The sequence below is a fragment of the Rhyacophila brunnea genome, unplaced genomic scaffold (genome assembly GCF_057557595.1).
Source record: "Rhyacophila brunnea isolate RB1 unplaced genomic scaffold, BYU_Rbru_1.0 scaffold_1, whole genome shotgun sequence".
NCBI classification, from domain to species: Eukaryota; Metazoa; Arthropoda; class Insecta; order Trichoptera; family Rhyacophilidae; genus Rhyacophila; species Rhyacophila brunnea.
In genome coordinates this window covers 26,169,289-26,196,761 of record NW_028232751.1, presented here as the reverse complement: position 1 = coordinate 26,196,761, position 27,473 = coordinate 26,169,289, and the positions used below count along the sequence as shown (strand labels likewise).

Here is a 27,473-nt window from a genome sequence, read left to right as displayed (position 1 = left end):
ATATTCTTCTAGCCAAATATGTAATGTAGATGACACAGGACACAAAAAATGCCTAGTCGTACATTCTTATCTAAGGAAGAATCAGTTGCCCCTTGGCATAAACCTTCTAAAAACCGATTGACATCGCTTCTTGGTGGAAACTTGGCTGGTGATTTAAAATTGATGCCAATGTTAATTTATCAACCAGAAAATCCCAGGGCATTGAAAGGGAAGGATAAAGAATTGGTTCCAGTAAACAAATAAAGATCAAAAAAAAAACTGGGTTTACTGCGTTAATATTAAAAGATTGGTTCACTTTACATTTCGTGCCAGCAGTTAAGCAATATTGTAAAGTTACATAATAATTTACCATTTAAAATAAAAAAAAAGAAGAGTGGCAAACAGTTAACTCTTGATAACTTTTTAAGGGAAACATCCGCAAACCCCACTTAAACATGTCTCTTAAACATCTTATATTTACTTGATAAATACATTATTTCAAAATACACACAATTTAATTTTTTTTTTTACTTCCCTCTACTTTCGAACATTCAACATTCGCACACCTTTTATGCATTCGCATATTATCGTAACCAATTATGTGCGAAAGTCGAGGTCCTCCTGTATGTTCACATGTACATTCCAAATTACCTAGTCAGACACATTGTTGGAATAACAATAAAACATAATGGATCATATTATTGTTTATTATTTCATAATATGTATAAATAATGTAAATTGAGAAAATAATATACAATAATAATTGTATATTATGAATTCGTCGATGTTGCGATATTAAAATGAAATTTTTTACAGTAATGCAATACAGATTTACAGATCTATGATATTATAACGTCTCGCGTATGTCGGTCACAGACGGTCATAGTCTGCTAGCTTATCCTGAACCATTTTGCTTCGTGAAATATTTTTTTGTTCTGTGAATTTAGTCTTTCTATGTTGAAAAATATTTTTCAGAAGTGAGAACAATTCTATCAATGTGACAATGTGATGTGTGTGAATGATCAAAATTAAGATTACTTATATTCACATTTCAATTACATTAAAATAAATTCATCTGATATGCTAACGTACCAAGAAAAAATCATCATGAGTAACGAAGCACATTTTCATTTTAGTGGAGATGTCAATAAGCAAAACTATATCGGCAGGGCTATTCTATCGGAATGTTCCATTGGTGGCGCGTTGATACCGGATGAAGGTATCCCACAGGAGATCACCTCAAAGGACGGACCGAACCATCAACTTTCCCATAACACCACAGCCTACGTCCACTCTTCGCGGTTCTCGCAACCCTCGGCCGAGCGGAGCCCGCCTCTCCTCAAATCCGACTTTAAAATTCGTCCCGCTCCCGCCAAAACACAGACGCGGTTTACCAAAACAGCCGCTCGAAACAGCGCCGTCACGAGTAATCCGTCGGTAAAACAGGGTGGTTTGCGACCGACAGACGAACATGACGCTGCAAATAATATGACCAGTGTTGCCTAGATCTACTGATATTTTTTGATATTTTTGGCAATAATATACTGAATCTACCAAAGAGATTATCCAATCTCTTTGGAATCTACTGATATTTTATGAAATCTACTGATATTTCTTTATTCCACAAAATTCCCACCACCCGGGAAAAAAACGATTCGTCTTTAAAAATTTGGGAACCTGCGACCCGCGGTGAAATATGTCTCTTAAAAAAACGAGCCGACCATGAAAAATAGGGAACCTGCGGCCCGTGGCGAGATATTTTTCTTAAAACAGAAATCTACTGATATTTTGTCGAATCTACTGATTTTTTTTTACACATTCTACTGAAATTAAAAGTTTTGACTTGGCAACACTGGATATGACAGTTAGATGCGCGCGAAGTTGCCGGTTGTTTAGGCTTAGGCGAGTACAAGAAAATTATTTTTACAAATAATATAGCTTTCTGTCTGTTAATAACAAGGATATTATTATATTTATTATTCGCAGCATCTTAATGATTCATTAACATTCATTACAGCACCGAATTCAAATTGTGAAGCAGCCAATCTTGACCGAAGACGGATCCAGGGCCAAAGGTAAAAATTCAATAACACCGTATTAATTTTCTAACTAACTAACATCATTATTCTACCGGTCCATACACATTTTATTTTAGGATACCTCATCTATATCTCGATCGTTTGAGAAATTCACTCATGACATTGAAAAATGTTGTTTCAATACATTTTTATAATAAATGAAACGTGCATTGGTATCGACGTAGACGTACCTATTCATTCATTGTACATAATAAATTGCTGCGCTGTGATATACACATTTCAGTATTATTTTGTTCCTATGCTCTGTATTAATTGTAACTGAAATATTCGTCTCATCTCTCATTTATGTTGTTGATCTCTTGGAAACTCATTGGCTGCTAACTGTATTTCGTCGCGAAACAACACCGCGGAAGTCAATTAATTAAAATTTTCAGGGGAAACAAAAAACGTCTCAAAAAATTGAAAATTGATACCTTTTCACTTGTTTTGTGTTTAGTTAAAAAAAAAATCATTTACGCCTACGGATTAACATTTAGTTTCGAAAGTGCTTGGTTAAGTTGTTGCGGGACTTACGCAGTGTTTTCGCTCAGGATTTTGCATTTTTATCACATACGCTGTGATGTCTCTTATAATATTAATAGTCACTAGGTTCTCCAAAAAAATATGTTTATGGCTAAAAAAAATGCTGTTTGTGCGGAAAAAACATATTTATTCGATTAAGACAACACCCTGCCCACGCAACGCAAGTGCTCGGCGCCTCTGAGTACTGTCATCATATTCCCCATTATATTACGTTGTATTACCCATGTCTATGGTTCTATCCACCAACGACTCTTTTTCCTATTCCTTTTTCTCTCGATGAAATTTCTACATCCATATAACAACCACAAATTGTTTGAATTCCAACCTACAGCGTAATTTCACTTGACGCCATTTTGGAATGAATTATAGTACCTATATCACTTTCAGTGACATGTTTAAAAAAAAATGAACGCCTGCATTTAATTTACATGTAAATTATGATCATCTGTAGTGACTTGTGTAAATGAGCCTTTAGTTTCAAAGGATAGGTGAAAATAAAACGAACCTACATACATACAGTAAAACCTCATTAGTAAGAACATTGATAATTGGAAATTCGCCGTAATTCGAAATTTTTGCGAAAAAAAAGTCCTTTGAACATTATTTACATATAAAACCTTACCTTTAATTCGAAATCATTTCAGAGTCCTGGCATATAAAAATATTCAATAAATCGTAATAAAGTACACTAATTCATGAGCCAGTCACTGGAAATTGTGACAGACTTTTCTTAAAACATCAAAAATTACTTATTTTATGAAGGTAATAAAAATAATCCTGACATTTTATGATTTTCGGTCCCATGGAATTCGTATTAACGAGGTTTTACTGTACATTTAATAGTACGTCTATAGAAATAGGCCAGAACGAACCATTTATAACCGTCTCACCTTAGTCCGTTTCCGTTTATGACCATTTACTAACTAGGTGAGTGTTCATGCAATTACCTTATTCTGCACGCAATCAAAAAAATCAATTTTTAAGTGAAATCATCAAGGTATCTATACTTTCATTTTTTTTTTACAATACCGTTATTTTGAAAATAATGCATTTTTTTATATAGGTATAGAGCAGGGGTTCCCAACCTTTTTGTACTCTAGAGCACATTCTAAAATATCGGTAGGGTGGCGGGCACCACCTATATTTAATCGACAAACTCCTTCCATAACTTCTCATTTTCCCATAATTTATTTTCTTATCATCATCACCATCATCAGCCTGAATCTATCCACTGCTGGATGAAGGCCTCTTCAAGTTGCTTCCACTTCTCTCGGTCCTGTGTATTGCGTTGCCACGTACTTCCGCAGAACTTTATCATTTCATCGATCCAGCGGCTTCTAGGTCTACCTTGTGGACGTTTTGTACTTCTTGGATACCACTGGATGACTAGATTTGTCCAACGATTGTCTCTTCTTCGAGCTATGTGTCCAGCCCATCTCCATTTAAGGCTTTTAATAAACTCTATTACATCGCAAACCCTTGTCTGCTTCCTTATCCACTCATTCCTTTTTTTGTCCTTTCGCGTTATGCCCAGCATGCACCTCTCCATACCACGTTGTGCTACTCTAAGTTTCTGGATCTCTCTTTTACTTAGGGTCCATGTTTCACACGCATATGTCATCACGGGAAGCACACACTGGTTGAACACTTTGCGCTTTAGGCACAGTGGAAGGTCACTTTTGAAGACATTATTCAGGCGGCCAAAAGCACTCCAGCCTAGCTTTACTCTGCGAACAATTTCATCAAATATACATCCATCTATAGATACTTGTTGTCCCAGATAGATGTAGCTTTTCACCTGTTCGAGCTGAGTGCCATTGATGAGGATCTCTTTTTGGCCTGCAAAGCAGTTGAACATGACTTTCATCTTTGTTACATTTATTTTCAAACCTACTTTGTTGCTTACTTCAGCGAGTTCCTGCATTCTGCTTTGGAGGTCTTCTGAGTCTTGCGAGAAAATTACTATGTCATCGGCAAAGCGCAGATGATTCAGGTATTCTCCATTTATGGGGATCCCTTTGTCATTCCAGTCAAGTTGCCTGAATAAGTCTTCAAGGGTAGCTGTAAATAGTTTAGGTGAGATTGTATCACCTTGTCGGACTCCTTTGCTGATAGGAAATCTGCGCGATGGTTTATGGAGATTTACAGATGCTGTTGCGCTACTGTATATATTATTGAAAATATTTATATAGCGTCCTGGGATTCCTTGTTTTCTGAGTGCGTCGAGTATTGAACATTTCTTTATCGAATCAAACGCCTTCTCATAGTCTATAAAACCCATGCATAGTGGCAGTTTGTATTCCTGGTACCGCTCTATGATTTCTCTGACGACTTGGATATGGTCCATAGTGCTGTATCCTCCTCTAAATCCGGCTTGTTCTCTCGGTTGGTTCTCGTCTAGTACATTTTGCAGACGGTTTGAGAGAATTTTTGTGAACGTCTTGTAGAGAATAGGGAGTAGACTTATTGGACGATAATTTTCTAGGTCTTCTCTGTCACCTTTTTTGTGAAGAATGACAATGCTGGCATTTTTCCATACCTCTGGGACATCCTCTTTGCATATGCAGGCTGTGAACAATTGTGCAAGTACTTCATTTGCATCCTTTCCTGCTTTTTTGAGGATATCTATCGTTAAACCGTCTTCCCCGGGGGCTTTCCCACTTTTCATGTAATTTAAAGCATGGGTTACTTCCCAGGATGTAATTTCGGGAGTATGGTCTTCCGAATTTCCATTTCTCTGAAGATCTAAGTCTATAGTCGTATTGTCAGTGTCATCACTGTAGAGATCGCTGTAGAACTCTTCAACTCGGCTTAACAAGTGTTCCCAGTTTCTGACGATAGAACCATCTTTTGCTTTTAGTGCTGTGATTTGACGTTTTCCTATCGACAAGCATTGCTTGTTTTTGTTTAAACTTCTGCCTGCTTTCACAATTGCTTGTATGAGGTTTACATTGAATTTACGAAGGTCTTCTCTAATCTTCCTTCGGAGGGTTTTGCAAAGTGATGAAAACTCCATATCGTTTTGTGCCTGTCTATCGCTCTTGGTTTTCCTTCTCTGCTCCATAAGATTCAATGTTGCCTTCGAAAGCTTGGTGGAAGGTGTAACTTCTGAGCTTTTTACGTCTGTTTTTTCTGCACATTGTAGAATAATATTCGTTATATCCTCCACGTTGGATAGGGAAACGGTTTCGTTCTCATCTAAGAAAGCCGATAGTGCATTTTTGAGTTCATTTTGGAATTCAGTATTGTTCTGCAGGTATACGCGAGCATTTGACTTCTTCTGCAGTTTGGATCTTTCTGATTTGACGTTCAATCTTATCTTACATCTCACCATCCGGTGATCACTGCCGGTGTTAAACTGATTGATCACCTTACAGTTTAAAAATGTATATTTTCTGTCAGTGAGGATGTAATCGATTTCGCTGGTCCTTCCTGTCGGGCTTCTCCACGTCCATTTACGTGTAGGTTTATGTTGAAAAAAGGAATTCATGATGTGAAGATTGTTGGTTTCAGCAAACTCCACAAGCATGTCCCCTCTACCATCCCTTGAGCCATGTCCGAAATGTCCGACCGCTACGTCATCTCTTTGGTATGATCCAATACGTGCATTGAAATCTCCCATTATGATGTTGAAGTGGCATTTACTTTTATTTTTCAATGATGTTATTTCCTCGTAAAACTCTTCCACTTTTTCATCAGGATAGCTCTGTGTCGGAGCATATACTTGCAAAATCTGAATCCGGTACCTAGCATTGATTTTAAGTATCACGCTTGCGACCCTGTCAGAAATGCAGTTGAACTCGACTATGCGGTCCCTCCAGGCTTTGTTGACAACAAATCCAACACCGCTCGTGCGCCCTTCATCGGTTCCTTTGGAGTACAGCACATGTCCGCTTTGTAAAGTAATAATACTCTCACCTTTACGCCTTACTTCGCTGAGTCCGACAACATCCCAGTGGATATTCCGGAGCTCTTCTTGAAACTCTACAAGTTTGGCATCGCTGGACAATGTTCTTGCGTTATATGTAGCAATGGTCATCTGTTGGCAGCCTTTTCCGGGTCTCCGGGGATTGTTAGCACCCTCTGCCTTCCTTCGCTGATCGCTGCCGTGATCAGTATCAGGTTGGCCTCCGGAGAATGAGGGCCGGGTTCTAGAAGTTTTTGTTTTCATATGAAGGTTTTGGACATAACATAACATATTCATAATTTATTAATAAATAATAAACAAAAATGTTTCAAAATAATAAAACTATTATTCAAATTGCATACACACAGAGAAATGTATTTACAAAACTTAAACAAAGTAAACAAAAAACACAAATACAAAGAAAACATTTTATAAAAAAATAGAATATCAATATGTCAATGTGATCTTTGGCATTGCATATTATTGGCCAGTGCCTCATAATTAGGAGAGTATGACGATAATTCTGTTAGCAAACAATCATAAAGATGCTCATCGGTGAGTCGAGATCTATATCTTGATTTTATTAAGTTCATGTTTGAAAACAATGATTCGCATAAATATTTCGAACCGAAAAATGATTCAATTTTATATGCCGCTTTTTTCAAAAATGGGAACTTTTCTGTGTCCACTGTATTCCAAAAGTCCTCTGATATTAAGGATTTAAGCAAAATATCATTCTTAAGCTCCAAAATTTCTAACTCTAGTTCTTCTGTCTTACCTTGAACAAAATCTGCAATACATACGGCCATTTCCATTACATTTATTTGGCAAGTAAAAGGATTGATACAGAAGGAAACAATTGGCTCGATATCTGTAAACTGCAAAAATCTCTCTTCAAATTGTTTTTTTAACACTTGAAGATGCTTAATAAATAATGACCCGTTTAATTCATTGTTACCTAGCATTTTATTCATATGTGGGAAATGCACGAGATAATTGATCTGCAGATGTGATATCAACAAATCCAATTTAGCTTTAAATGACTTATCATTTCAGCTATGTTTTTGTCTTTTCCCTGCAACTCGAAATTTAAAGAATTCAATTTTTCCATGATGTCTGTGAGAAATCCCAAATCAATCAGACAGCGAGAGTCAGCTAGTTCATCATAATTTTCCTTTTTGTCGTTTATAAAGGTTTTTATTTCGTCAATTAAACTCACAAATCTTGTAAGAGCCTTTCCTTTACTGAGCCAACGTACTTCAGTATGCAGAATAAGATCATGTTTTTTATCTTCAGTATCTTCTAACAGGGCCTTGAAAAGTCGGTGTTGCAAAGGAGCTGCTCGAATAGAATTGATTATTTTTGTAACTATTTTCATAACGTGTTCAAATGGCAATATTTTACAACACAGCTTCCTGCTGGATAATACAGTGGTAGGACAAAAAGTTTGAAAATGATTCATCCTTCTTGCAGAGGGCAATAAATCCTTTGTTTTTACCTACCATTGCTGGTGCCCCATCGGTGATTATCGCAGACAGCTTGTGCAAAGGCATATTTATTGACTTGGCGTATGTTCTGAATGTATTATAAATATCCTCACCCCTTGTCCTTTCTTAGGTAATATCGCGGGTGCCATGGTGCCCGCGGGCACGGGGTTGGGAACCCCAGGTATAGAGTATATAGAATTGTATAATGTAATCACTGCATGTTGGCCATTTGGCGTAAATACCTCAATTTATCTGTTTGATTTCGATAATCATGCGCAACTATAGCCACTCTATTACTACGTGTCTTATATTTTTTCTTTATAACATCAAGGCGACCTGTATGAGCACTAGCCAGGGAACTCAGAAATAATGGGAACTGAAATACACAACGGGTAAGGCGATAGGAGGTAACCGACTCGAGTAAGGAAGAATCCGGGTTAAACTTACACACGTGTTAAGAATACGTTTTACGTCGAATACTAAAAACTGCTCTCGGTTTATGCATTTACGCTCATTTAATGTTGGTGTATTACACACACTATTGCACTTGCATAATGCGTGCTTTATTTTCGTAGGACACTCACACATTCAAAAGCCTGCTTCATCATGCGGCGTATAGAATATTGCCTATCGGTATTCTATTTATTATCTGTTCTGTGGCACTATCTAATAATAATCGGGGTGCCGGACGAAATCAAAAATCACAAAAAAAATGTTTTTTTGTCTCCTGTAACAAATTGCGCAATCGTAACACTTATTTGCATTGAATTGCGCAAATTTTACAAGGGAAACAAAAAAAAAAGATTTTTTTGTAGATAAAATGGGTTTTTGTCTCCTGCGAAAAATAAGTTTATTTGAGGCTTTCTAGCGATTAGTAATGCAGAAATTAGGTATATAATTTGATGTATTATGGCGTATTAAAAATCTATCAACATAATAGAGATAGGACAATTTCAATATTAAATTTATATTTTTCCTGAAAGGTCATAGTTATATTTATCGTTGTTCTGTTTTGTCACTGTTCTGTTTTGTCGTGTTCTGGTTTGTCGTGTTCTGTTTTGTCATGTTCTGATTTGTCGTGTTCTGTTTTGTCACTGAAACCATTTTATTTATAATTCATAAATCGAATTTTTTTCGATTTTCGGTCCGGTTTTACTTACTGTAATCAAAATAATTCACTCAGTCATAATGAAACATGGAAGAAAACAAGTATGATAATAATTAACAACAGAAGCGGGCTGTCAGTGCAATTTGTCAAATGTAATCGGTTTGTTCAACTTATGGCAGAGGGGCATTCGGTGTCCGAGTTCGGCCAGATGCTTATATACAAAATTTGGATGAAGCCAAATCATACGTTTTGCATGCCATCTGGCTTATAACCGTATTCAAAAACATGGGGTGGATGGGTTATAACAAAACAATATTTATAGAAATTATTGTTTGTTCAGATACATATATGTTCAATGATACGTATTACATGTACATTAATGTAATTTCAGATACATATAATATGAATTATTCAAGTTCATTCCATAACTTCCAATAAATTATTCATTTATTACTTAATTATTATTCAACATATTCCCCATATACAAACATATTTATATGTATTTGAATATTTCAGTACCTAGCAGCGTGCAGAGAGAAATGTGCTCCACTGAGCAAACCTCATCAGACTTGAAAGCTAAGCGGCTGAAAACGAATGTTGCAGAAACAAGTGAAGTTGATGCCCGTGTACCCAAAAGATCTTCTACACATCATGCAGATGTCGATAAACCATGTCCGGGTGGATACCGAAGAATGCGAATATGTCGCGCTAACATGAGTGTAGTCGATACAAATGCAGATCACACATTTACCACAACAGGTGGCGAGGGTATGTATGACATTTCTGAAATTACATTATGGCCGGATAATCCGAATGCCGAAATAATGTTATTGAATAAATATAATCATTACAATATAATATAAGAAGTCTCTTGAGAAGTAGGTACATGATTACTATAGCGGAAGGTAGGTACCTAAATAAATTAAAGTAAATGCTTATTGTGATAGTATACCACGTATTATGCATAAACCGTTTCCAGCACAATCATATGAATTGAGTTATTAAAAAAATATATATATATTAATTAGATTTTCATTCATCTGCGTCTGATATGCATTTACTAATGAAACTTTTGAATTCGAAAGCATTATTGCTTTTACGAAAAATATGACGTTGTAGATTAGTTTCATCTATGAAAGGAAAGTTTAATATAAATAAAGCAGTCATGATTGAATAAAATGAAGCACCAATTGTAAAATAGACAATACCGTAGAACCTCGTTAACCTATTCCTCGCGCGCGTCATGTAGCGATGCCGGTGATCGCCGTATACGTGAGCCGCGAGCGTCGCCTAGAGGTGACAGTAAGTTTCTACTGTTGTGTTTTCGTTATTTGGTAAGCAACAGAGACGAAATTTGTTTTACGAACTTGCTTCATTATTATTCTACTGACATCTGTTGATTTCTGTCATCCAAACATTATGAAATAGTTCGTAATATAGCAAAGACTCGACCCATATCGACTTCCTTCAAAATACAAATAATCAGTTTTGTCGATTCAAATATCTCCGCTAGTTGGTTGCGTAATATGCGCAGGCGCGTGATATCATTTCCGGCTCCGGCTTTGTTTGGAATAGTGCGGTGATACTATTTCAACAGTGTGTGTCTGGTTTCGTACGGTTATCGATACCATTCAGTTTCGGCTTTTATAAAATTACTTTGAATACGCGATTCTGTGATTAAGTGTAATTATTTTAATCATAATATTGGAGATTTCATGCATTTTACCCATTGAAATTAGTGTAAAATGTGATTAAGTAGTATTTTAAATTTCAATAATATAATTTCGAGTTCACAGATTCTTCATATATATTTTTATATACATTTGTAATAGTGACAATAAGTTCGTGTAGGTACATTGTGTAGTGAAATATTTAAAGTTAATTTTTGTACATTGCGATCAAAATGTCTGCGCGTGATAGTGTATCCGATGAGGAAGCCCAAGAATCCATTGAATACTTGGATTCCGATTATGAAATGGAAACTGATGATGAAGGAGAAACAGGGCTGGCAGAACCACACAATATTGACGACCCTTCTGATGTTGACCATAATGTGGGAGAGGCTTCCACTTCCACCTCTGGACATGATGAAGCACCAGAGGCTTCCACTTCCACCTCTGGACATGAAGCACCAGAGGCTCCACGTCAACCGTGGACCGCGGGACCATTTGTGCCAATTGTGTATGACTTTGACAGTTTTAACACTGGTGTTAATCCAAGTGTAGGCTTGAATGAGAATTCAAGTGAAATGGAGTTTTTCACACACTTTTTAAATGAAGATATAATGGGTAAAATAGTGAACTTTACCAACGGCTATCATGATCATCTGACCAACACACAAGTCCACACACCTAACGCCCGAATTCATAACTGGTATGATACTTCCATAAGCGAATTTTACATATTTTACGCTGTTACCCTATTGATGACGAGAAACCGCCGTCTTACAATAGAGGAACACTGGAGTACCGACCCTTTGTTAAATGCAAAAATTTTTAGCCAAACGATGGTCAGAGATCGTTATGAGCTAATTTTGCAAATGCTTCACTACTCTGACAGTGAAACCCCTGCCGCTGATAGACTTTACAAAATTAGAACACTTCTCGACCACTGCAGAAATTTGTTCAAAGACTCGATGTTGCCGAATGAAAACCTCTGTATAGATGAAAGTATTATAGTATTTAAAGGACGACTTATATTTAAGCAGTTTATACCTTCAAAAAGACATAGGTTTGGGATTAATTTATTTGTGATTTGTGATGTTGAAACTGGATATATTTTAGATTTTATAATTTATTGTGGCGACGGAACGGAAATTACCGATAGTGAGAAGTTGGGTGTGTCTGGGGCTGTTGTGACCACATTGATGAGGGACTATTTTGGCAAAGGCCATAAACTTTTTTGCAACAATTGGTACAGCAGCCCAGAATTATTTGAACATTTGTTTAAACAAAAAACAAATGCGTGCGGGACAGTTCGCAGCAATCGGAAGCAAATGCCGAAAATTTAAAAATTAAAAAAGGGTGAAATAAAATCTTTAAACCGACACCCTTTGCTTGTGTTGAAATGGCATGACAAAAGGGAGGTACACATGATAACTACCATGCACGACGACTCAATGGTGCCCACACATAAAACCAATAGAGCCACAGGACTACCCATTATAAAACCGAAGTGCGTTGTTGATTACAACAAAAACATGGGCTCTGTCGATAAAGTTGACATGATGTTGAGTAGTCTGTCGTGCATGCGAAAAACAATTAAGTGGTACAAAAAAGTTGGTTTCCACATCATTGATTTATTTTTATTAAATGCTAGTATTATTTACACAGTCATAACCGGTAAAAAAACTTCTTTGGCCGATTTTCAGATAAAAGTAATTCGTCAATTAATAGAAAAATATGGTAGTGCCTCAAAACCTTCAACATCATTAAATATACCTTCTTCCAGTAATAATCCAAAAAGAATGTTAAAAACCGAACTTTTAAAACATTTGCCACGTCAAGTTCCCCCAACTGAGAAAAAAGTCAAAGCATTTAGGCGGTGTCGGGTATGTTCCCAATCTACCATTAAAAATACAAAAAGAAAAATGACAAATATTATGTGTCGAGAATGTGATGTAGCTTTGTGCCCTCAGCCCTGTTTTTACGATTACCATGAAACTATTAAATTTTAAATTCTTGTCCGATAAAATTTTATGTTAAGTGTTTTGAAATAACCCCTCAATAATAAATAAAGTGATTTCGTAATATTTTTTATGTGCTCTGTAAAATATTAATGTGTTCTGTGTTTGAAGTGGGGTTCCCACGTATCATGCCCTAATAAACTTGTCATCGGCGCAAGTCGAGGGCTTAGTGTCAAACAACACTATCTACAAAAGTGCAACTTTACAGGAGAGCCAAAAATCGTTATTTTAGATTCTTGTAACTCAACAAGGGAAATGTTTATTTAAAACCTAATGTTAATATTTTATAATTTATTGTGTATTGTACATTTATCTTGCTTATGATGATGTTAAAATTTATAGGGATAGTTTTAAGAAAATATGAAAACAAGGGTAACTTATGTAGTTAGCGTTAAACTTTACTGACGATTTAATAAGAAATTAGAAAAGATTGACATAATGTTGTTTGACTATCATGTAGCCATAAATGTAAAATAACGTTATCTCAAAAAAAAAAAAAACACTTTTTTGTAGATAACGTTGTCTGACTTTAAGCACTCGAAGTGTCCATGCCACTTGAAGTACGACAGTGGCCGCCTGGTATGTACCTATGCATGGTTTTTTTTACTATGGGACGTGTTTGTTCAAGCTCTATCGCCTCATTTAAGTCGTATTTGTTTATTTTTAGATGTCGTAAAATTATTAGGAATGTATATTTATCGGTTCTACTGCTTCTCGGATTTTTAATGACAGTTTTTAACGAGTTATGATATGATTTATGATTCGTAAAAATCACGCCGCCGACAAATGATATACATTGGGGCGACCATTGGCGCGACGAAAAGGTTAATAAGAACACAGATGATTCGAAATTCGCCGTAATTCGAAATTTTCACGAAAAGTCCCTTGAACATTATTTTTGTATAAAACCATACCTTTAATTCGAATTTCGTAATTCGAAATTAATTCAGAGTCCTGGCATATAAAAATATTCAATAAATCGTAATAAAATACACTATTTCATGAGCCAGTCATTGAAAATTGTGACAGACTTTTCGTAAAACATCATAAATTACATATTTTAAGAAAGTAATAGAAAAATCCTGACATTTTATGACCCATTAACACACACGGAACCGGAAATTTGGTAGGCACTCGCATGACCGTAAACGATATTGATAAAAATCAAAATTTTAATATTTTTCCCCCATACATTTTATTTATAATTCATAAATCGAATTTTTTTCGATTTTCGGTCCGGTTTTACTTACTGTAATCAAAATAATTCACTCAGTCATAATGAAACATGGAAGAAAACAAGTATGATAATAATTAACAACAGAAGCGGGCTGTCAGTGCAATTTGTCAAATGTAATCGGTTTGTTCAACTTATGGCAGAGGGGCATTCGGTGTCCGAGTTCGGCCAGATGCTTATATACAAAATTTGGATGAAGCCAAATCATACGTTTTGCATGCCATCTGGCTTATAACCGTATTCAAAAACATGGGGTGGATGGGTTATAACAAAACAATATTTATAGAAATTATTGTTTGTTCAGATACATATATGTTCAATGATACGTATTACATGTACATTAATGTAATTTCAGATACATATAATATGAATTATTCAAGTTCATTCCATAACTTCCAATAAATTATTCATTTATTACTTAATTATTATTCAACATATTCCCCATATACAAACATATTTATATGTATTTGAATATTTCAGTACCTAGCAGCGTGCAGAGAGAAATGTGCTCCACTGAGCAAACCTCATCAGACTTGAAAGCTAAGCGGCTGAAAACGAATGTTGCAGAAACAAGTGAAGTTGATGCCCGTGTACCCAAAAGATCTTCTACACATCATGCAGATGTCGATAAACCATGTCCGGGTGGATACCGAAGAATGCGAATATGTCGCGCTAACATGAGTGTAGTCGATACAAATGCAGATCACACATTTACCACAACAGGTGGCGAGGGTATGTATGACATTTCTGAAATTACATTATGGCCGGATAATCCGAATGCCGAAATAATGTTATTGAATAAATATAATCATTACAATATAATATAAGAAGTCTCTTGAGAAGTAGGTACATGATTACTATAGCGGAAGGTAGGTACCTAAATAAATTAAAGTAAATGCTTATTGTGATAGTATACCACGTATTATGCATAAACCGTTTCCAGCACAATCATATGAATTGAGTTATTAAAAAAATATATATATATTAATTAGATTTTCATTCATCTGCGTCTGATATGCATTTACTAATGAAACTTTTGAATTCGAAAGCATTATTGCTTTTACGAAAAATATGACGTTGTAGATTAGTTTCATCTATGAAAGGAAAGTTTAATATAAATAAAGCAGTCATGATTGAATAAAATGAAGCACCAATTGTAAAATAGATAATACCATTAGACAATACCGTACAACCTCGTTATTAAGAACACCGATGATTGTCATAAATTACATATTTTAAGAAACAACCAAGGAATTTCCAGATGCTACATAAACATATTGAACAGTATATACAGTGATGCCACAGCATGCGTGAAACTCCACAAACGGTCGTGTAAATTCCCCATTAACAAAGATGTCCGGCAAGGTGATACCATTTCACCTAAACTATTCACCGCTACTCTTGAGGACTTATTTAGGAAACTTGATTGGGTGGAAAAAGGTGTTCCAATTAATGGAGAGCACCTCAGTCACCTGCGCTTTGCAGATGATATTGTTATACTGTCACAAGAACCGAAAGATCTCCAAGGTAGAATGCAAGAACTCGCGGATGTCAGTCAAACAGTCGGTCTAAAGATAAATGTCTCAAAGACAAAAGTGATGAGGAACTGCGTTTTGCTGTTTTCGGACCCTGCGATTATCTGTATTTCTGGCACCCAACTCGAGCAAGTCAGCAGCTACGTCTATCTCGGACAGCAGGTGTCCATAGACGGAAGCATGCACGATGAAATTGCTCGAAGAACAAAGCTGGGATGGAGTGCTTTCGGACGTCTGAATAGTATCTTCAAGAGTGACCTACCATTATGTCTTAAGCGTAGGGTGTTCAACCAATGTGTGCTACCCGTGCTCACCTATGGCTGCGAGACGTGGACCCTCAACACGAGAGATGTCCAAAGGCTAAGAGTCACACAGCGAGGCATGGAGAGGTGCATGTTGGGCATCACGCGAAAGGACCGTAAGAGAAACGAATGGGTTAGGAAGCAGACAAGAGTACGCGATGTAATAGACGTTGCCAAACAGCTGAAATAGAGATGGGCGGGGCACATTGCTCGCCGAAAGGACGGCCGCTAGACAAATGCCGTCATCCAATGGTACCCAAGGGGTACGAAACGGCCACAGGGTCGCCCTAAAATCCGCTGGATTGACGAACTGGTAAAATTCGGCGGAAATACGTGGCAGCGAACAACACAGGACCGAGAGAGTTGGAGAAAGCTTGGGGAGGCCTTCATCCAGCAGTGGATTGACCCCGGCTGATGATGATGAATAAAAAAAATCCTGACATTTTATGACCCATTAACACACACAGAACCGGAAATTTGGTAGGCACTCGTATGACCGTAAACGATATTGATGAAAATCAAAATTTTAATATTTCAGTACCTAGCAGCCTACAGAATGTCATGCGCTCCAGTGAGGAAACCTTATCAGACTTGAAAGCTAAGCGGTTCAAAACGAATGTTGCAGAAACAAGTGAAGTTGGTGCCCAAGTACCCAAAAGATCTACACAACATGTAGATGTCGATAAATCATGTCCGAGTGGAACTACAAGTAATATTATGTCGATAACGGACAGGAGTGTAGTCAATACAAATGCAGATCACTCATCTACCATAACAGATGTCAAAGGTATGTATGACATTTCTGAAAATGGACTACCTCTCAATGGAAATACTGTTCAATCATCAGATAAAGTTTCCGGTTCATGTAGGTAAACTACAATAATATATATTGATGCCTTAAGTATAGGCTATGTCCAATACATATACATATATGACTAATGTAATCCTGCAGTGTTGTTCCACGTTATTAGTAGCATGAGAACTCACTGCAGGATGTAATTGAAAATAATTTTTTGCTTTAAATTTATTGTAATTGTATATGGCAGGGTTCCCTAAATTTCATTGTTATGACTAAGGGTTATGTCAGCCGGATAGAAAAATAAGACATATCGTCATTGAAACTAGAAAATTGTGTAACTCCAAAAACACTACTTTACAGGAGAGATAAAAAACATTATGGTTTCCTATACAAATATATGGTTTGGAGTTAAATCATCCATGATTTAACAATGTTACAATTTTTCTGAAATTACAAAATTTGCAAGATGGATAGATATTATCAACGGCCACTAGATGGCATTCAAAGTCAATTTTCGATTAAAACGGAGTTACACAATTTTCTAGTTTCAACGACGAATTTCATTAATTGCGATATACAGGATTAATGGAGTAAAAGTGACATTATAATCAAACAATGAGTTAGAACCAATTTTCACACTACCACATATCTTTTTATGTGTGTAACGGGATTCAAACATGTAACTGGTTCGTATGAAAAGATATGAGCACCAGTCTTTAATCACTCGATAGGCGATATTTTGTCAAGACAATATTATTTGTGATGTCCATAATAATGATGAGGAAAAATACTGTTTATAGATTATCAAATAGAACATTGCCAAATTTAGATACTCTAACCTACAAATACAATATAATATAAATGATGTTTTTTAACATTGTGATGGATGGCTCAATGTTGCCAAATTTCAAAATGAAACTAATCCACCAACAATAAATTAAGTTTTGTCATAAATACGGAAATGATTACTAGAAAAGATGCAATCTAGACAGGCAATCATTGAAAATGTTGAGACAAGCAATCATAGAAATTTTAGAAAATAGACTACCTCAATATAAATACTGTTCAATCATCCAATAAATTTTCAGGTTCATGTAGGTGACTACACTAATATATTGATACCTTAAGTATAAGCTATGTCCAATATATGATTAATGTAATCCTGCAGTGTTGTTCCACGTTATTAGTGGCATGAGAACTTACTGCAGGAAGTAATTGAAAATAATTTTTTTGCTTTAAATTTTATACGGCAGGGTTCTCTAAATTTCATTGTTATGACTAAGGGTCATGTCAGCCGGATAGAAAAATGGACACATTTCATTAATGGCCCACATGCCCAATGTAGCTCAAAATGGAGATTTTATGGTATTTTCAAAGCATTAGCCTGAACATTCCTTAAACGTTGTAGATAATCTGTTTATATAAGTTTGAGGCATTATTATCCTTTATATTTATTTTAAACATTTTGATGACTGCATAAAGTATTTTTATTACATAAAATAGTATTCTTTTAAACCTCTCGATCTAATGTTTTAGAATATAGTCATATTTCAGTACATCCATGTGCAGTGGTGTTGAGATTTTTTAGGTTTATTAATTTTTAAACGCATTTATAAAACATGTCATGCTGAACAGCTATACCCTCCATTAACCAGCATTTTTCATAAACGCTCTGAAAACATACGATCATGGACCGGAAGATGTGAAAGTGGCGCACAATATAAATGTCACAATGATGGACTCTTTAACTCATTACGTGCGTCCAACGCAACTATTGAGTTGGCCATTAGATATAATTAGCATGTTATTGAAATGTGGTAATTAATTAGTGATTAACAGGTCCGCAGTGAATGCGTTAAGTAAAGTGGAAAAGTGTTTCATTTGTGTAGCATCTTGGGAACCTACATGTATTGTTTGAAGTGTTATATTCCAGTACCCTTAAAACGCTACAGCTGAGACCTGCCATTCATCGACAGAAAGAAAATACTTCCTATGTAATGTATTTTATTATATATTTTGTCATATTGCCCATTGCATTTTAAATATAATTTAGCGCATCTTGATTTAATTATAATAATTATGTTGCTTGCAGTGGCGTAGGTTCTATTTTAATGTTTAACTTAGCTTCTAAAAAACAATTTCTTTATGAAAATTTGTTGAACCTAATCTGGTGATGGTACAAATTGATTTATCTATCCATCTGTAATAATTGAAATTACAAAGTGAGGAATCACCAACATAATATCATCGTTGAACTGTTGAAACCTTCGATACGACTGAATTGTTTTTTATGCTTACTGTTCGTTTACTACATAGTTTAGTAAAAACCTCAATGACCTACCACCAAAATTAAAATATAAGCAATTGTAGAAACCTCTGATTTAACATGACGTCTCACAGACTTTGACAAAATTGAAATTCTACCTTCATGTTTGTGCTTCTAGAGCAGTTTTTCTTATTTCCCCTGTAAATTTTGTCACATCAGAGATTTTAACAGGTCAGCCCAAATGAATTGCTGCGCTTTGTTCTATGTTACTGTTTACTGTATGTAATAAGTGTGTATTTTTTATTCTTTTCTGTTATTCTTTTTTGCATCTACCTTGCAGTTGTTTTTATTGCTCAATTGACTGAAAATTTTGTTCCTATTCACATTTGAACTATTTTACAGGAAAGTTGTTAGTAGTTGTATTATGTATCAGTGGCGATGGATGAAGGTATGCTGTTAAGATCCAACATAAATAGTGCACACTTAACATTGTCAGTCATACTTATCCGTTTTCATTGAACTAAGAATACAATTTTCAGATGGCGTTGGTTAATTTTTTTAAATTTATTAAGCCCTGCCCACCCAAATCATAATCAATAAAAAATACTCTTCTATCTATAAAATATGCTTTGACTATTATCAAGTATGTCTTGGATTAAGCAAGGTTTAATTGAATTTTAAAGACTAACCAACACTATCTGAAAATTGTAGGCTTAGTTCAATGATAACAAATATGTACGACTAACAAAATTTAGTGTGCACTATTTATGTCGGATCTTAACAGCCTACCTCTACCCTTCACCACTGTTTTGTATAGTATAGATTGTATGCAACATATTTTTTGACAGTTTCTGTAGGCTGTTTCAAGGGTAAAATATTTTGAATGTGCATTTGAATAATAATTCTGCATTTATATACTTTCTCCCAACAAGTTGTCTTCGCCACTATTGCTTGCTTGTGCTACTTTTATTTTGTTCTTGTTTAATTAAATAAACCAGTAAACTCAATAACTTTCAAGCCTTTCCCAATTTTTGTTAAGTCTTAAAATTACTTATGTTTGCCGTGCACAAAATATGTAACAGACTTTGCAACGCATCTATCTAGTAGCGCCTGCTTATTAACAATTGGCCCTTTCTCCAGATAAAGAGCATTGTCAGATAACACTAATTTTCACTAAATCAATTCAAAGGAAGAAAATAAACTAGAAAAGTGCTAGGTTTTCTCAAAAGATGTATAGGAACTATATTTTTAAAAAAAAAACCATATTCGGGTATTGTTTTTACGGGAACAAGAATATATTGCATATATATTGGTTTACACATCTATATTGCATTTTTATTGATAGGATAGATAAGGTACAAACGGCCAGCATTTCGAAACAGAAATATGGTGTAATATTCTATATCTCTATGTCAACTTTTAAACATTTTGCAATGTCGAAATGGCTCCATTTAACGCCTGATATTACATGCTATATGCATATTAAAAAATTCTAAGTTCACAACGCTATATTAAATCGTCACAATAAATAGCGTTAGAAGTATTGGAGTGGTGATGCACAGCATGTATCACATGATTTTTGAACTGGAATGTCGTGTTTTAAGTTATCTGAAAATGAAGGTATCAAGAAAACATTACTTTTTAGGAGAGAGGCTCAATTCTATAAGAGACATGTGTTTTGACTCTTCTGAGTTGCTTATAATTGATTCTTTTAATAACCGGTGTGGATATTGTTATGTACATGATTCTATTCTAAAGATGGTAACTCTCAAAATTGTGTTTGAAATAATGAAGAATTTGAATCTCAAATCACTGAATAAACCTACTTCCTTTCAATGGTGACATAATATTTTAATACTTGTTTAATTTATGACACCCATAAAATACTCAATTATGTGATCAGTTTCCCAAAAGTCTATGTAGGTGTCCAGAATGTATAATGTTTTGTTTATAACTGTAACATTTGATAAAATTATTAGGAGGGTTATCACATTTAGTGCAGGAATCATGGAATATGGTGGAAGATTTGGTTTAGTAAATTCTTATATGCTTGCATAAAGATAATATTACTGTTTCTTCATCTGTCAAGATAAATAAAAGTTTATTTTAAAATTATTAAATCTATAGCTCAAATTACATTGGCAGATTCTCAGGGTGCCACGATCGTCGAGTATTAAGTTGGAACTGTGACCGTATTGTAACAATTCTAATTTCTGGGGATGATTCACCGGGCTATCGTGTCAAAAATTACTGAGAACTTATGAAAATATTCTAAATAATCTTGAGCTTCCCATTATGGATGCATGTGGTGTGTCCTGTCTTGCATTTGACGTAGCACAAATTTTACATTTACGTAATGGTAGCTGCCTGACATTCATTATTTTAACAGACAATAATAATACAAAACAAAAATAATATCCTAGTAAATACAATCAGCAACTCATTACTTGTCCAAATGTCATCTCTAATAGTTTCCATTAGCATTAAAAGTGACAACATTCACGAGGAAGACTTAAGTGTTGCCACCAAGCTAACAAATAGATATTTTTTGAAATTCACTATATTACAACGGGGGTGTAGGATCATAAGGGCGAAACTACAAAAATGACTGTTTTGAGTTAAATATTGCATTGTCTTGCTAGGACGCAGTTCTATTATATGTACAAAGATGAAACTCGTACGTATAGCAGTTTGCCAGATATTACTCGGTATATCTACAAATCCATATGAAATTTTAATGTCATATAGGCGAATATCCTCTTACACCTGTGTGATTGACATTAATGCCGATTAATCAAGGACACTTGATGTCCGATAATGTTCATTTCAGAAAGAAGATGGATGGTGCCACAAAGTGTTGGTTGTAAAACATAGTCATTCCGATAGTTAATCAAATGTAATGTTCTTTGAATCCAAGCACATGCAAATGAAATGAGATTCTGTTCATGTGAGAATCGAAAACTAAAGCATTTGTATATATACCATCCATCCGCATGGTGCTCTGCTGTTCAGATGGCATACAAAAAATATAATGTAACTCAGATGATATGGCAAGATTTTCTTGATTTTTCTGAATTACAAAAATGCATATTAAAGAATAAGAAGATTGATACGGATGGAGAAAATATGGATTTGACATGCCATTCAAAATGCGCCAAGTCATACGAAGAGGAAACAGAACAAACATTCATCTTTTCGACTCCAGCCTAAATATAACGCAGCACTTTCCCTCACTGCGAAAAAGATATCAATGGGCATTATTCAGGAACAATATCATTATTTTTACAAGTCTTTAAAGTTGTCAAACCTTGAAAATAATTAGGAAAACATGTATGAAGAAGATGCAGAACGAAATTATGTATATAAATAGTTAGATATATAATTTGATGAAACATATTTCACCTATGTTTAGTCTTATCTACATTGTATTAAGGCTATACCTCAGTTGAGGCACGGTCTAAAAAGATCGTGGCTAGGCGATGCGCGGATTGCGGGTCGTGGGTGCAAATGACACATGCCGAACGAAATATAATTTGTCATATAAATCCAACATGCGTCCATTTAATGTTCTTTTAGTAACAATAATAATATTTTCATTGACATGTTTTCTTTTTCAAGTAAATGGGTAACGTTTTTAGTCATCTTTACACGATTTAAGAATTAATACCCCCGTCGCCATCACGAAACAAATTGACGTGTTCCCAGCTCGACGTTCTCTCTCCGAATGCCAGCGAGTCCAAAATTTCATCGCGCCTATAGTTGAAAATTATTTGCCGTTTCACTAATGTATCGTCCTAATAACAAATATTTAGGAGTAACCTTTTTTCAAAATATTTTGAGAGACAAGAATGTCTCCCATTAATTATATTTTATTTTTTTCCAATCTAACTAATGTCTAAATTGACGATATTGATGCACTACATCACTCTTATGAATATGTTACAACAGCTTTGATTTATTATTATTGTATTTTTACAGTGTGAAATTGTTTTTTTTTAACAACGATAACTAGTTTACCATTTTTCTCAGTAGTGTTTTTGTAGTATCGCCCTTATGATCCTAGACCCCCGACAATATATAATGGTTAACACTAGCAACTGAGCGTATATTTTGAACCAATTAAATCAAGCGTCAACATGATAGTGTTGGTAGCTGAATCGTTCTGCGTAATTGCTAAGTTAACGAATTCTCACGACAATCGTTGAATCTGGTTGGATCTGTGAGTCTGCTGGTGTAATTCATCCCAACTCCATTTTCACCTTTCTGTTTTCCTGCACACAATGTCATTCCTAATTATATGTAATTTTTATGTAGTTTATGCTGGCAGTATATATGGCTAAAGCCACATGTGGTTGCTACACACTGGATTGCATTTCTCTTGGTGTTGGCATGAGACATTTGTAACCAGTGTTGCCAACCGTACTATAATTATAGTACAATACTATAATTTTGATTCGGCGAAAAATGTGAAATACTATAATTTTACGCCAAATATGCCAAAATACTATAATTTTAAGGGATTCAAGACGAAAAATGTTCCTGTACTATATTTTTATCATAAATACTATAATTTTTATGCCTTTGTACTATAATCAGCTTAGAAAAAGATGGCAACACTGTTTGTAACACAATATTGCTGTCTCAAACACCTGTGACTTAGTACAATGGTCAGTCTGTCAGAAACTCGACCCTTCATCTATCTACACAATTATTGCTGTAATGCACATAGCACCATTGTGACAGCCACAGGTGGTTGTATCTATGATAGGCCTAAATCACATGTTTAGTTTATAGTTATTGAACCTTCGTGTGTATATATTTTTTTAATTATAACAATTTATATTTACTTACAGTAGATTCTCAGTAATCACTATAAAACCAGATAGTGTTGGATTACTAGAAAACTGAAAAATAGAAAGCGTGTAAGTGCATATGATTTAGAAACAAAAACGGCAGTTTCAATTTTTTTTTAGTATTAGCAGGTCAATAAAAATGTGTTACAGTCGAACTCGGTTATTACGAAGAAGATGGGGCCAACTGAATTTGCTCGTATAAGCATTACTCGTTATATAACATTTTTTGCGCCATGTTCTATTTAAGCATAGAACATAAAAAATCTGAAAACCATAGTAAATATCCCTGAAATAAGCATGGCATTCATAAACTACAAAAAAAATATTTATTGTGTGCGCTGGTAGGTACCTACTGACTTCACAAAGCTAGGATTTTTGACATGCAATTTCAACCATATGTGTGGATACTTTTTCAAAGTTGTCGGCGAAAACACCAATTAGGTACTTGGACACTTAACTAGTGTCATAAACGTAATCCGATCCAGGCGGCATCGGTCTAGTTAACTGCCCGGTTAGTTTTTATTGCTTAGGGTCGAAAATGTTGTTTTTAAACGATCGACACATCAATAGTTTTGCTCGGTATACCCGAGAAGAAGCTCGTTATAAAAGTGAATAAATGTAGGGAGAAAATCATAAACTAAAATGTCAACGAATGTTTCCTCATTACATCCGAAATCTCGCTATTTCCGTGATCGTAATAACCAAATTCGACTGTATTGGCTCTTAGGTTGGATTAACTGTAATGTGTGAACAAAACACGTATTTCTTTTTTATGGATATAATTTCTAAAAAAATGTATTAAATCATGTTATATTATATTAGTATACAAACAATATTTAAAAAAACTTTTTTCAGACGTACCTATAAGAAAGATATGACACTTAATGACTTACCAATATTGTACAAAAATGGAAACTGCCGTTTTTTTTCTCTAAACTATGTATATAATCTTTTATTCAAGATAAAATGCATTTCCTACATATGATTTTTAAAATCAGTTAGGTTTTATGGATAGTATCAAAACATTTGATTACTAAAAATGTTATCGCGGGACACATCTTGCATCCGTCTAACTTCGGGTCGGATAGTGGCGAACCTGTGATGTGCTGGATTATTGAGATTCTACTGTATGTATTATGATATAACCTCATATCAAATATGACATGGGGGTGGGGCGGGGGGCGCCTATTTCCAAATATCAATAAGATAATGACATTTTTGTGTTGCAAGCGTTAGTGGCTAGTTTTTTTTTTAAATTATAATTATAAATATAATTTTACGACAGCAGTTATTTATCTTTTTAATTAATCAGTTTCTGTAAATCTTTAATTTTTTAAACATTCATTTTAATAAGTTTTGAAAGTTATAGAATATGTACATTTTTTTTAAATTTTGCCAAGTAAGGATTATTTATTGTATATTTGATGTGGAAATAGACCTCATAGTATGTCTCTCAAATTAAAAACTTACAGTTTTAAATTTTGCTAGATAATAAATTAAACAACACCTCAAATTAAAGAAGAACAAAGATGTTAGTGTGATATTATTTTCATCACAAAATTTCATTCTGGCATGCATTGTAAATTCATCACTGAAATTATTATATCCAGTTTGTAATATTTTTATTATTTTTTACAGAAACACCAGTTCTTACAAAAGAGGAGTTTACCACTTATGTGAACACAATCTTGAAAAATTTCAGCCAGTCCAGCAATCTAAATAAATACCATGTATTTATAAATACGACTCATCGTCAAAACAAAGTTATGTAAGTTTCAGTTTATTTTTGCTATATGTGACAGACTTACAGGCCATCCATGGAAATGGGCTGTTGAATGCCCATTATTGTCGTGTGAACTTAAGCCATAATCGTTTGGGTGGCCAAACTTTTAACCACTACGGGCGACCTGCTTTTGAAATTAATGGCGGCGGTCAACTAACATTAAAAGTAGTAATTTAAAGCCAAAAATAAGTCTTAATTGAAAATAAACAGATATGTTGTACTTTTGCTTTCCGTAACTCGGTGCCAAGTGGATAATTATTCTCATATTGTTTATGGACTGTTCTAAAGTGTCTTTAAAAATTGGCCCTTTTTGGAAGTGCTATGCTTAAAAGACAAATAATGCAAATACATTTATCCTTTTTCATCGTAAAAAAAAGTTCCTGTTCCCATTCATCATTATAGTGGTACATTTTCGGCTTCTTGGAACTTGTAGTCGGGTGACTCATCGTGGGTCAAAGAATAAAACTTCACCTTACACTTCAATAACTCTTCCTGCAGTGCCGAAGATAGCCAATGTAGTAATATAGCGGAATGTCACTTCTAAAGCCCGAGACGGCCACACATGTCTGCTATGCGCTACGGTCGCCATGTGAGTTACCGACAAGTGAACTCTTGTTTTACCCGTCGGGCTTTAGAGAGAGTGACTTCGATAATCAGCTAACTTTGAGATTGTAGCGCGTTGTTTTATTATGCTTCATTCAAATCACAGTGTCGAGTATGCTCATATATTTGGATCAACTATTGCTTGTACAAAAACAAGAATATTTTTCTCTATGGTCACTTTTTGATAAGTTAGTTGTCTATGTATGGCATGGCCCTCACAAAGGGGGGGCTGATCGGGCTCTAGCCTGGAGGCCCGGACTCAGGAGGGACCCGGTGTGACGAGTCGCCAGATAAGTGAGATACACATACATCACAAATTCTCTCTAATAGTAAAAAAAGTTGCCTGTGGTGCTATTTTTCCTCTATAATGTTATTTAAAATAATGTGGTTGTACGATACAATTTTTAATTGTGTATCGATACTCGACAACTCCATAATTCAAAAGGATGTATTAAATTAAAGTATACAAAAAACACTACAATATACATATTCATTTTACCGCGTACACCATTTAGAAAATGTTATTGTCGAGCGTCACACTGCCTTTCCGTTAGCGATAAGTAGGGGGCCCGCCAAAGATCCTAGCCTGGGAGCCCGCTTCAGGATATGGGGGCCATGATGTACGGCCACGGCCAGATGCTTATGTACAAAGTTTCCATGAACCCAAATCATACGTCTCTTATGCCCTGTGGCTTATAACCGTATGCGGTTTTGTTAGATGAACGGGATGAGGTTTTAGTAAGTATAAATATAATAAAAGGTGTTTGTTTAGTTCAATAGAACTTGAAAATGTAAAAATTCACACAGAAAATTGAGTTTCAATCAATTTTTTTTATTCAAAAGATCAAAACTTGGCATTATCGTTTGAAAATAATTTTGGACATATTTGACCTCTGCGGCTGTTTTTGAGAGCGTATTCTGTACATCCAACACCTCCTCCAAATCAATGTCATTGATTGTGGTCTGGTAACATTCTCTATTGACCATAACGTGAGCTCTGGCCTCATTTTTGAAGAAATAAGTAATCTGGCATATTTGATAATAATAAATAACAATTTTGTATTTTTGTAGCGAGAAAATCTCCGTAGAAATGGGATTGATTGTAAAAACATATGGCATCCCTGGACTCGATGAGTACATTACAATTTATCAGAAAAATTCACCCCCCTGTTCGGCAGAGATTCAAGCAAGGTGGAATTTCTGGTCATGGAATGGCCACTCTGTTACTGATGATAACATACAGGTGAACAATGACCATCTATTCTATCCAGTTTTCTAGACTTTAGTTTTACTCCCATTATTTCAAAATAA

The 27,473-nt window shown here is 35.0% G+C and overlaps 1 protein-coding gene across 2 annotated transcripts in view; it reads left to right on the top strand.

The window, feature by feature from the left end:
* The first annotated feature begins 1,837 nt into the window (after positions 1-1,837).
* Positions 1,838-27,473, top strand: part of LOC147079627 (uncharacterized) — a 29,985-nt gene continuing 4,349 nt past the window's right edge. The window contains exons 1-8 of one of the 2 annotated variants that reach the window (XM_085942610.1): positions 1,838-1,881; positions 1,997-2,054; positions 9,619-9,870; positions 14,502-14,753; positions 16,397-16,645; positions 18,591-18,651; positions 25,415-25,544; positions 27,234-27,405. In XM_085942610.1, the coding sequence (XP_085798736.1) occupies positions 9,642-9,870; positions 14,502-14,753; positions 16,397-16,645; positions 18,591-18,613 (753 nt within the window). In that variant the 5' untranslated portion in view covers positions 1,838-1,881; positions 1,997-2,054; positions 9,619-9,641 and the 3' untranslated portion in view covers positions 18,614-18,651; positions 25,415-25,544; positions 27,234-27,405. Of the gene's footprint in view, positions 1,882-1,996; positions 2,055-9,618; positions 9,871-14,501; positions 14,754-16,396; positions 16,858-18,590; positions 18,652-25,414; positions 25,545-27,233; positions 27,406-27,473 lie in introns of those variants that run through there. The other variant, XM_085942602.1, reaches the window with a different exon arrangement.